Source organism: Amblyomma americanum, chromosome 1 (genome assembly GCF_052857255.1).
Source record: "Amblyomma americanum isolate KBUSLIRL-KWMA chromosome 1, ASM5285725v1, whole genome shotgun sequence".
Classification (NCBI taxonomy): Eukaryota; Metazoa; Arthropoda; class Arachnida; order Ixodida; family Ixodidae; genus Amblyomma; species Amblyomma americanum.
This window is the reverse complement of record NC_135497.1, coordinates 158,961,679-158,974,097: the sequence shown is the minus strand read 5'-3', so window position 1 is coordinate 158,974,097 and position 12,419 is coordinate 158,961,679. Positions and strand designations below refer to the sequence as shown.

The 12,419-nt window shown below is 43.3% G+C and overlaps 1 protein-coding gene across 2 annotated transcripts in view; it reads right to left on the bottom strand.

Moving 5' to 3' along the window:
• Window positions 1-12,419, bottom strand: part of LOC144114045 (uncharacterized) — a 62,803-nt gene that overhangs the window by 30,568 nt on the left and 19,816 nt on the right. For both annotated transcript variants that reach the window (XM_077647488.1, XM_077647489.1), the window contains exons 6-7: window positions 9,057-9,129; window positions 4,003-4,205 (exon numbers count right to left, since the gene is read on the bottom strand). In XM_077647488.1, coding sequence (XP_077503614.1) covers window positions 4,003-4,205; window positions 9,057-9,129 — 276 coding nt within the window. The remainder of the gene's footprint in view (window positions 1-4,002; window positions 4,206-9,056; window positions 9,130-12,419) is intronic.

Below are 12,419 nucleotides of genomic sequence, written 5' to 3'. Positions count from 1 at the left end.
ATGTTAGTGCATGTTAAAGAACCCCCGGTGGTCGAAATTTCCGGAGCCCTTCACTACAGCATCCCTCATAGCCCGAGTCGCTTTGGGACGTTAAACTCCCACAAACCAAACTAATTTATCTTGATAAATCATGAAGACTACAGATTCAGCAGTCTGACAACACAGTGGCATTGTGGCTATCAGCCACCTAACCAAATTTACTTTTTCCAACTGCACTGCCATTTCTGTGCCAACTACATAGCAGTATAGAGTTAGTACTTCAAATTCTTAACCTTGCAGTGTTTATACGGTAGACTCCCATTATTGCTTTCCTTATCATGCTTATTCAAATCGTTAAATTCAAATGATGGCACGAAATGGCCCATTTTGAACAATCCGGGCCGCTTCTGGACAAGTCCAGTGAGTTTCAAAAAGCCTGTAGTTCAATATCGGACTCTGTTTTTTTCGTTAGTCGCACGTGGGATTATTTTTGAAGTTCCTGTGAAACCTGTCAATGTGGAGTGATCCCGATGACCTTAGCATCCAAGCTGGCATCCTCATCTCGCACCGACCCTGCTTAGTAATGGCAGTGTTCTCGCAATTCTGCAGCATTTACGATTCACTTTGTAGATGTGTGCGGCAGCTTTGTGTGAAAAAAATGACGTCCATTCCTGACTTTAGCTCGAACAAAGATGATTGCCCCACCCAGTGCAAATCATTGACAGGTACTCATCTGCAACTTTTGTTTTTGTCGTTGCCTAGGAGATTTTGCTGCTTTCTGAGCCTCTCTGAAGGTACCAGGCATGTTCTGAATGATTCAGTACCACCAGCAGTCTAGGGGATCGACTTTTCTCGCAGACGGCCCGGTCTGGGGTAGACTGTGGCACTGCAGTGCGGGGTAGCCCAAAGTACTTTGCACAAGCAATTGATTTTGTTTTTTTACCGATCGGAAAGCTAAGCATGAAAAACTATGCAACTATGAATACTTGCTTCTGACGTCGCAACGTGCAAAAGATATATTTAAAATTTTTCACTCTCATATTTTATAAGACAATAAGGCAAACAGTGTGAGAACATTTGGTCGGTTTCCCAGTGACACAATGCAAAAAAAAAAATCCGGTTAAGAAGAACGGCTTCAGTTGTCCCTTTGGTTAAGACGAACTTTCGCAGGAAATTTTGAACCTCGGTGACTCCATCTATGATACTTGTGAAGCATCTGTGTGGCACTTCTAAGGCAAGCCGGGAGGAAAAAATACAAGAATGCTTTCCCGAAAAAAAGCACACCACTGTAAGAAAGCTTCCCTGCACAGTTGCGCAAAAGTGCGGCAAAGCTTTCTTGCAGGGGTGCGCTTTCTAGCGGGGTACCGTCCTTAAGGGGGTTCTTTCTTAAGGGTGCGGGGAAGGTGGGGCACCAGCTTGTCTGCCTGCACGCGGTGTGGATTTCTGACATGGCTTAACCTCTGCATCATAGACGAAAAGGCACGCAGTGCACCTGCTCGTTCACTTGGGGGTTAAGTAGTTTTACAACTTATGCGGCACTGCAACATGCTTTCTTTAAAGCTTCTTTCTGAATTAGTTGGTGCCTTCTGAATCTAAGAAATATAACAGTGCTAACACATGCACTGCTAGCACATGTGGTAGCACATGTTAGCGCTGTTATGTTTCTTAGACTCCCAATATGTTTTCTCAGTGCAGAGATCCGACATGGCCAGATAACAGTGCCGCATGCACGTTGACTGCGCTGGACAGAAGGACGAGTGGTGCACTTGCTGTTGAAGAAGTGAAATAGAGACCAAGAAAGAAAGAAAAAGGTAATCGTGATGTCAGAGCCTATACTACATGGCTAGCCAGCTGGGCACCTTTAAAGTGCTTGGGGCAGGGGGAAAGCCAAAGTGTAATAAAATAACACAAATAGAGGTCGCTTTGAAATAGGAAAAAAAAAAAAAGACTAATGCCGTTTTCAAGTGGAATGATGTGATTAAAGCTGAAAGCTGGGCGAGCTGGTAAGTATTCATTGTCTGCTAACAGCGCACAATGAATACTTACATGCAGTGACTGTGCACTTTGATGCACAATTAATATTTACCAACTTGTCCAAATTTTATTTTTAATCAATATGGTTTCTAGTACATTGGGCTCTCGTGTGTATCAATATCACGCATAGTGCAATAAATGCTGTCTTTGCAATTATTTTCTCACTGCAAGGTAATTTTATTGATTGTTCTCATATCTGGATGCACCTTGCATACTCACATAGCCTTTTTTTTGGGGGGGCACTTCTGATAAGGCAAGCATATCTCATGGTCCCTTCATGTTCATCATCTCAGAGGGAGCCTAGGTTTTTTTTTTTTTTTTTGATTCTGTAACAATGTGCGCAATCATGGCATCTTCAATGGTAACTTCCAAGTACTACAGAGCACTCCAGCCAACAGCATCATACTTGGCCAGTCAAAATAAGGTGCCCTTGAGGCATTCAACAGGTTCTTTCTGAGCACTTGTCTCTGCCTCAGAGCACTTTGGGGCACTCTCAGCCTGCAACATCAGAGTCGCATGCTCTGGGTGACTCACGTGGGTGCTTCCTACCAAAACCAGCGCAACACCAGGATGCCAGCAATGTACAACGGTACAATCATACGGTGGAAATCAGCTGAAATTTCATGCACTTGAGATCCACAAAAGCTTCAAGTCGACTAAGTTCACCACTATGCAATGGCATCTCAAGATGTTCCTTCATGGTGAGCAGCAGCAGTGATCACAGTGCTAAAGTCTATGACTGCCCCACCTGCCTTTTCAAATATCAAAAAGGCTTAACGTAACGTCACTTCTTCATGTCTGTGCTGCTACATTTTTGTGCTTTTCAGTTGCAGTAAATGTGTGCCATATAAAAAGCGTATATGTGCATTGTAAAACACAATATTTTCATTGTTTAAATTGGCAGTGACAGCTGGCTGAAAGTCCTAAGGGCAACATGCTAGATGAGCTTGAAACATGCTAGCTGAGTTATGAAAAATACAGCTGTATGTCGGCAAAAAAGCTCTTAGATAGCCTGCTCTTACAAGGACATACAGATGTGCATTAATGAAAAGGTGGGATATGGAATAAATAAAATGCATTAAATATTGCTACCAATTGGTGCCATCCAAAGAGCTTTGAAAATTGGTCCTTGAGGAAAGAAAATGACCCAGTATCTGTCTCGCATCTCATTGGACACCTGAATTGCGCCGCAAGGGAAGGGATAAAGGAGAGAGTGAGAGGAGAAAAGAAGAAAGAGGTGCCGTAGTAGAGGTCCCTGGAATAATTTCGACCACCTGGGATCTTTAATGTGCACTGACATCGTACAGCACACGGGCACCTTTTGCGAAACTCCATTGAAGCGTGGCCACCACGGCCGGGTTCAAACCCGGGAACGCCAGCTCAGCAGCCGAGTGTCCTAACCACTGAGCCACTGTGGCGGGTCCAAAGAGCTTTCACACTGATCTATTTCTGTCATGTGGCCGTTCTGAGAGTGGCATGTGCCCATTCAGCTTATAGGTACTTCCTCCAGCTCAGGTTTAGAATTATCTGTGCATTATGAGTCTAAGGATCAAAGTGACCAGCTAAAGGTGCCGTTAGACACTTCCACTACAGCTCCTCAATATCTAATGTAGCATACTGTAATTTGCAAAGTGAAAACATCAAAGCAATAAATTTCATATACACACACATGAATTATGCAGCTACATCTTCACATTGACATTATTACAAGCTAGACTTATCTGAAGCATCTTTATTTATGAAAAAAAAAGAAAGAAAAAGCAGTCCTCTCATTCCTTTCTCCATTATGAATTCTGGCAAAGAACTACATATAAAACCCGAGTCCGAAGCATCCTATCTTTTTTTGTTAACAAATTACAGACATGCATCAAACAGGCGTGACAGTCTTGAAGCATGAAGGACATGGAAATAGCAATTCTGCAGGTAGAAGCACTAAGCTAAGTTTTGATGACACCCAAAAATACAAAATGTAAATACTGAATACCCAACTGAGCACAGAGGCCTGGTATGAGCAATGGCGGCATGCATAGGGCCGTTCGCCTGTGTGGGTTCGGAGGTGACGCTGCAAGTCGCAGCTGATGCGGAATCGAGCAGAACACTCGGGGCACTGGAAAGGTGCATCACCAGTGTGCGTTCGCAGGTGTACCAGGAGCTGGTTCTGGTGGCGACCTGCAAAGGGGCACATCTGGCACCTGCGCATGGGGGAAGGCCCTCCTGATGAGGACTGCCGAGCAGCTCGCTAAAGTGACCAATGAAGTAAGGCTTACTCAGGGGAAATTGTTTAAGATTAGGTAAAACAGTTTCACTCAGAATAAGCTGCACAATGACATAATCTCACAAATGCAGACCATGGTAATAATCTTCTCGTAATACAGCATATTAAGCCGCAACAAAGCAGCATTATCAGTTCTTTTTCTTTCAGCCAAAAATCCTGAGCTGAATGTGCCTTGCACTTTGAAAATTCTCTGCGCTGACCTACAAAGGGCATGAACCACTTGAAAGTGATGCCTTATTTTTGGGAGTGCCAAGAGCCCCCAGTGAGTTATTGCATTCTGCTGCTTTCTCAGGCTGCCAAGAGAAGCCATTAGTGACCTCAAGTTTATATTTTTCATACGGCGCCTGAAACTTGTTCAGCAGCCCTAGGATCTGCTCAGGTGACACACTCCAGACATATTATTTACTTATTTATTAGACATCCTCCACAGCCCCTCTGGGCATCACAGCAAGGCCGAAAGTTCCTGATGCGTTTCTTTTAAGTTACAAAGTTTGTATCTTCTGGACTGAAAAGAGAGGTGCCACTAAAGTGAGCAACTAAAAATACCCCTACTAGCCTATGTTCAGCACATACAGTTGACCATGGATATACGAAACTTGGATATATAGATAATAGTGAATATCAAACAGTAACAACACTTCCCTGCAAATCTCGTGAAAAAGCATAGCACTACTGTTTGTGTTTATCGAACACTTATTCAGGCAAGCCATTCGATATATCGAACAGCACAACGCGCCGCTGCAAGTGGCGCTCCTCCAAACAGCACTTCTGCAATGTCTTCTTGTGCACAGCTGAGTCAGTTGCAAGGCTTTGGACACCTGCTGGCAGCGCTAGTGCTCTAAAACCGCCTAGTGAGGTGAACGCAGGGTGTACTTGAGGACAGCCTTTGGTCTCTCGTACTCATTATCCATGCGACATCTCTGTCATGCAAAAAAGCCGCCATTCATTACACCGCTTCTCATGAAATGAAGCCAACCTAATTGAGCAAAGCCTAGCAGCGGCCCATGCCTGGAATGCTTTGCTCGCTTTGCTGCCGCAGGCGTTGCAGAAACCAACGGTGCCTCGACCTGAATGAGATTATTCCAATCATAGCGTACCAGTAGCAGGATTAGACCTTTTATAATAGGTGGTGGTTAGTTCCAAACCACTGTCCGCTACGGCTTCTCTGCGAACCGGACTAGGCACCTAGTGAGCAGTGCGTTGCCAGTACTCCAGCACGTGGCATGTCGCTGCAAGAGGAGCATTGCTAGTATGGGCGCACTGTACTCTTTCTTCTAGATTACAAACAAGCTTACCTAGTGCCATGTTTTATGTATTGAATTGCTTCATGATCCCCTTCGAGTTTGATATATCTGGGATCAACTGTATGCATCTCATGTGATGCATTAAAGACATCTCCACAACATGAGGATGAGAAAAAAAAAATTTATACTGTTAGAAATTCCAAGCTTTCTTCAAACTTTACCTCCCAAAACTTCACCCACTCTATCAATGATTGTCAGACATTCACGCACTATTTGTGTTGAGCATAGAAACATGCCAACAGCACAAATGGCATCCTTGGAAAATTGCCACAATGGAATGACCTTTACTCTGGCCCCAATGAGCTGCTACTTCCATTCATAAATGTCCCATCCATGCATCATTATCATCAGCCTGATTATGCCCACTGCAGGACAAAGGCCTCTCCTATGTATCTGTAATTAACCCTGTTCTTTGCCAGCTGCAGCCACCCTATCCCCGCAAACTTCTTAATCTCATCAGCCCACCCAACCTTCTGCCGCATCCTGCTACGCTTGCCTTCTCTTGGAATCCGCTCCGTTACCCTTAAGGACCAGTGGTTATCTTGCCTTCCCATTACATGCCCTGCCCAATCCCATTTCTTCCTCTTGATTTCGACAAGGATGTCATTAACCCACGTTTGTTCCCTCACCCACTCTGCCCGCTTGTGGTCTCTTAACGTTACACGTATCATTTTTCTTTCCATAGCTCGCTGCGTTGTCCTTAACTTAGGCTGAACCCTTTTCGATAACCCCCACGTTTCTGCCCCGTAGGTGAGTACCGGCAAGATACAGCTGTTGTACACTTTTCTCTTGAGGGATATTGGCAAACTGCCATTCATGATCTGAGAGAATCTGCCATATGCGCTCCACCCCATTCTTATCCTTCTAGTTATTTCCATCTCATAATCCGGATCAGCTGTCACTACCTGCCCTAAGTAGACATATTCCTTTACCACTTCAAGTCCCTGGCTACCGATTGTGAACTGCTGTTCCTTAGCTAGACTGTTGAACATGCACTGTTCTTGAATTTTCGATGCAGGTCCACAAAGCTTTTTCGAGTGCAGGCACGGCTATCCTACATACTGGCCCTGTGAACCTGCGGGCATTAGGTGAGGTCTGATCTCTAGAGGTCTGCAAATGTTCAGTGTTTGTTATTCGGCTCATATTCGATTCGAGAAAGGGATTTCTGAAAATTCGGCAGCCACCAAATACCACCAACTTTCATTAAGGTGACCAAGGCAAAACCAGATTATCTAGGCAAACTAACCAAAGATCAAGTTTACAAGTTTAAAGCGTTGGAAAAGCAGTGCAAAGGAGTCCTTTTCACTTTCCTTGCCATCGTTTAGCACTTGGGCTGGTCACGTTCAGGTGCTGCAAGGCTTGAACCTCACACAAAATTCAGCAAGTGGGCTTTCCCACATACCACACTTGATAAAAACAAGATAGCTGACCATTCACTTCAGACAATCACAGCGTGAAAGCGCACAGTTTCCCGTTTGATCGATCCTTACATAATGTCCTTCATACTTCACGCCCACACCCATGGTACTCGTCCTGTTGTCTTCACAACTCCTCTAGTGTTAGTCCCGCCATGCACCGTATAATTTCATGTGAGCATTGCACTTTTTTTTTTATAAATTCGGGTGTGAATTTTGATGGTGCTGTGCTGCACATACACGAATTAAAAAAAAAAACATAACCGTAGTTTCTTCTCAATTATCTAGTCCAAAACAGGATGTGCAGCCCATACATGGGTGTGGCTCTTACATGAGATTATACGATAGTAGTACTGGTCAAGCGTGATACAGGGCAACGCCCACTTGCAGAATTTCGCGTGATGCTCCTTAAGGGGGATCTAGTCGAGGTGACGCAGGCAGGGCAAGCGATTGAGTAAAAATCCTTGGTGGACTGTAGTTGTGCACTTTTGACATGCACGTAACATAAGGTGTGACGATGATAGGTGGGCCCCTGTCGCTAGGCAAAATATATTGCCTGGCCACACAGATTTAGTTTCCGAGCTTTGCTGCCAGCCTGCGGCAACGGCAGCTACTGGCTGCACATTCACTAGCCGTCTGAACCATGCTGTACACCACTTTTAAATGTTGACTGGCGCGTCACTGGTCATTTACTTTACTTTTTAGAAGCAGCGTCGCCATTCCGACGCAAATGTGCATTTCCCTTCGCTTACGTCCATGCTGTCCTTCCAGCCCACCAAAACAGCGTGCTCATCACAGACTGTTTGAGCAATGGAGTCTCCTGACTAGGCTTCATCACATTTTTGCATTTTCAGCAGTTTGTTTTTTGTAGGAGGGAAGGCACTGATAACTTGATTTTTGAATAATTTGGGCATTTCTTCCAATCCCTTGAAAACAGAATAAATGAGGTTTTATTAGCCATCATATTATTTTTGGTTGCCAGTCATATGCCATTTCATGGATTTCATTTTGTCATTCTTCTTGCACGACCACATTGCAGTTTGTAAATTTTATCCTGTCTAATCAACATCAACCAATATACATTTCTGTGCACATCATGTTTTTGTATAGTGCTGAGTCAATCTAGCTTTGCTCAATTTCAGTTGCAAAATTCATGTTATAGTGGAAAAATAAAGGACGTTCGCCTTTTTATCTTTTTCAGGAAACTTATTTTCATATTGAATAGATATCCGATTTTCGCAGGCAGTCTTTCTCCGTATTCGTATTCTATTCATATTTGAAAATTTTAGTATTCACACACCCCTACTGATTTCTCATGATGCATAGCAGGTCACTGGTGGGCTACAACTATCCTATCTAGGATAATGGCTGGCTCTCTTCACAGAATCAAATACAAAAGTAGTTTTCGCATCTGTTCTCACACTACAATAAAAGGTGGAATAATGCAGCACAGCTGAATTAAGCAATGTGATGCAGCGAACACACTAAATTTATGTGATCAAGAGCACCAAAAGGACTTTTCCATAGAGTGATATCACAATCAGCTTTTTTCTCCAGGACGCGGTGCCCTCTGTGAGGGGGGTATACAGAAAATGGTTGCGAACAAATGCAAGTGGCCACTGCTGTGCCCGCCACAGGTGTCTGATCCGCTTCCGCAAGGCGCCCACTACACTTTACACCAACATGAACCACACTTCCATGGCTAGGCAGTGCTTTGTTTTCAACCAGTCCAGCATGGAAGGGGGCTGAGGAGGGCAGGAGGACAGCACACATGCACAGTACAGCCATGTGAAAAACAGAAATCGTCTGCTGTATCTTGGCTTCTTCCAAGACACACTAACAAAGCATGACACAATAATGCAATATACAGCCCCTCTCTGAAATCATTAGTTATTGCATTTGTTTACTCTGAAAAATAAATAAATTAAAAAAGTGGGCAAGGAAGAAAGGCACAGCTTAAGTGCAAACATATTCGTAGCATTCCAGTGCTTCTTTAAATGCTTGCAGCTTGAAAGAAAAGATTGGCTTCAAAGCCCAAACGGCACAAACCTATATGGTTTGTCATCAATGTGCACCCTCTGATGCATCTTGAGAGTCCACCTATCAGCAGCAGCGTAGTCACCTGCATGAACAACAAGAGCCTTCTTGTACAGACCATATTCACTGATAATACCTAAGCACAGCATGGGGGAGAAGCATCCAAGCAATGCTCTTCTCCTCTCAATGACTGAAACAAAGAGCAAGCGACAGGCTGGGTGTACATTACGCCAATGTCAAAAATGGTGCATTCCATTGGACCTTTTGCCCAATGGGCACAGACTTCATTCTCTGAAGGTTTCCAGCAGCTCATTTAAAACTCTTAATACCAATATGTGTACCAGCCATTCAGACAGAGCAAAGGCAGTCTTACTGCCTTGAATAAGCTGCTTAACCCTAGGCTTCCTCATTTTAGCTGAAAGTATGTTTCAGAATGACCTTCTGTGCAGTGCTTTATATTTTTCCATGGCTGAATTATGCACGTTTTTTTTTCACACAGGATGCGCTATTTCGTACACAATTATTAGACTAGATTTTTCTTGTGTTTGTATTTTTTAAAGTTTTAAAACTTTTTTAAGGCAGCACATAAGTGCTTTGGAGCTTTGGCATGTGCTAGGGTTCTGTGGTTCTGTTTACAGGGTGCTTGGCAACATAGCATGGCTGCGTTCTCGCCGAGTGCTCTCTATTGCAAAAATTTCCAAGCTTTCAGCAAAAGTGACGATGATTTCAGTGAAGAAGACAACTATGTGCCTCCATCAGAAGATGAAGACAGCGATTCCACAGAATCAAGTGGCGGCAGTGACGACGACGACTGCACTGGAGATGCTGGCTCTGGAGACATGCCAGCAAGAAATTGTTGAGGAAGCTGTTTTTCTGCCTTCTGGAAGTTTCCATCCTAAACAACTGATCAGTGATAGCGGGGCCTATCTGTACATGTGAATGATGATAAAAGGCTGGATGGCAGGCCTCACTTCATATTATAAGCTCTCTGGCCGAAGCAGCAAAGATTGCGTGGTTTGCACTGACCGAAAAACCAAAGGGTGTAGGGACGAAACAACATTCTTCTGCCAAATGTGCCGTCAAAATCCCGAACTTCACCCAGGAGAATGCTTTGAGTGGCTCCACACGCTGCCAAAATACCACTGAGAGGCATGGGCAGGCACTAAATTCTCAAAAATAAACATTTGCTGAAGTATTTTAAAAATGCACAGCTGTCGTTTTCTCCAGTGGCAAGGAAAATGGGCAAAATAGTTACGGATTGGTACGGTCGCGAAGCAGGTAAATGTTTCAGACCGCAAAGAGTTAAATGCAAGCGCTGTGTAGAGGAGCCCTTCTAACCTACCAGCAGAGGTACAAGCATGCGTGTGCGTTATTATACTGCCTTGTCTCTTCCTCTCTTGAGCTACTGTTTCGCATCTTACTCACTGGTGACTACACCAATCTATATGGCTTGTTGGACTTACTTTTTCAAGGTTCAACTCATAGACAATGTCAAATTTCTCTTGCTACTGCATGAACCAGGCAAGTGCTGATGACAAAAGTATTAGCATACAAACTAACCGCAAAAAAGGATTTTTATGCAAATTTTGAGTTTAATCAACCCACTAAGAAAGAAAGAAGGCAGTAAATAATTCTAGCAATGTTCAAATAAATATAAAGGTTACTGTAATTAACCACTGTGAAAATCCTCTGGTGAAAAGAGTCAATGAAAATAAGCTTTTATTTATTTTTACAGTAAACCTTGACAGCAAGAAGGCATTTATGAAACTAGTGAAAGAAAATAATACCAAAACCACGAAGATGTGTACGAAACATTCCAAACATTCTTTAAGTGCTTCATTAACCTTCACTCTTGTGCAAAGCTAGGCTTCAAAACATATACTTAGTAACACCACGAAATTAAAAACTTATTGGCTTTAAATAATCAGATAAAATGAGCTTAGTTTAGACATGTCAGAGGCCATCATAATAGAGACCACAAGCAACATACGACGCAAAAATTTAATGTTTTTTTTTTCTTCCATATGTTCTTTGTTTACCGCAGCCACCTATCACTTTGTCTGCTATGTGGGACGTGGCCAGAGTGCTCTGGAAGAACCATAATCATGCGGAGTAGTTTCTACGATGTTGAATATTGTTGTCAGTCCTTCAAGGAGGATATGGATCTTTAGGGGCTAAAAATCACAGAAAAACCAATTTTCAATTTCGTCATACAGTCGAGCATGAATATATCCAACCCGGATATTTCGAATTATTGGCTGTATCGAAAACACAGATTATCCACGTCATGGAACATCATGAACTCATATGAACGAATAGTGCAGTGGGGTCGTGCGGGGACCCAGGGACCTACTTGTCACAAATCCCTTGGTCATTAAAGTTATTTCTCTCTCTCTCTCCCCTTGAAAATCCTGTGTAAAAGTATCGGAAAGTCACACAGTATACAGAACTACAATTTTGATGGCTGTTCGACATGTCAAACTGAGCGCTACGCCCCTAGATGAAAGTAGCACTTCTAATGGCGCTCTTTGAGTGCTTTCTTTGCACGGCCTTCGGCACCTGCTGGCAGCGCTATGCTCCATTTCATACATCAGGCGCAACGCTGTCAAAGCTAGCGCTGTTGTTTGCGCTGCCTACATCCGCGATCAAAAAGTTGTGCATTCCTTGGGGTGAGCAAAACATAATAAATGCTTTGCTTGCAGGCTTATCACAGGATACATTTGCCGTGAGCTTGATTGAATACGCTCTTATTCCGATGACGGACTGTGGCTTTCTCATGCCTTAGACCACTCGGCCACAAGAAAAAAGCGTGGAGTAACATGTCTCCCTTTATTTTTTCATGCGGTCTACTTCTGTACCTTTCACAGTGTTGCATGCGCCTGATGTATGAAATGGAGTATTGTGCTACCAGTGGTGGTCCATCAATTTCAAGTTCTGCAGCAATTTTTGGAACAGAAAAATATTTTGGAGCAGCTTTGTATCAGAACAATAATTGTAGAGCAACCTGGGAGTAGCACAAACGTAATAAAGAAGAGTGTGTTACTAATGAGATCAGGTTCAGCCATGTGTAGCTAGTGTGTTGTGTTGTGTTTTATGGCACATAAGCAACTAAGGCCATCATGCCCCAAGCTCAAGGTATAAGAAAAGTTTCCTGCAGAGTTCTATAGAAATGTGAAAAATCATTTTTTCTTCCATGTGCAGCCAGGAAGAAAAAGAAAAAGAAAGAAAAGTGCTCACAAAAAAACAATGACAAAACATTTTATTAATGTTGGCACTGTGTTGTACACAAGTTCAGCCAAGCGTGCTTGACCAAGTCCAAAGGACATTTTCGCTAGAATTATTTTTTTTACACTGGCATTATCTCAATGCTTGGAA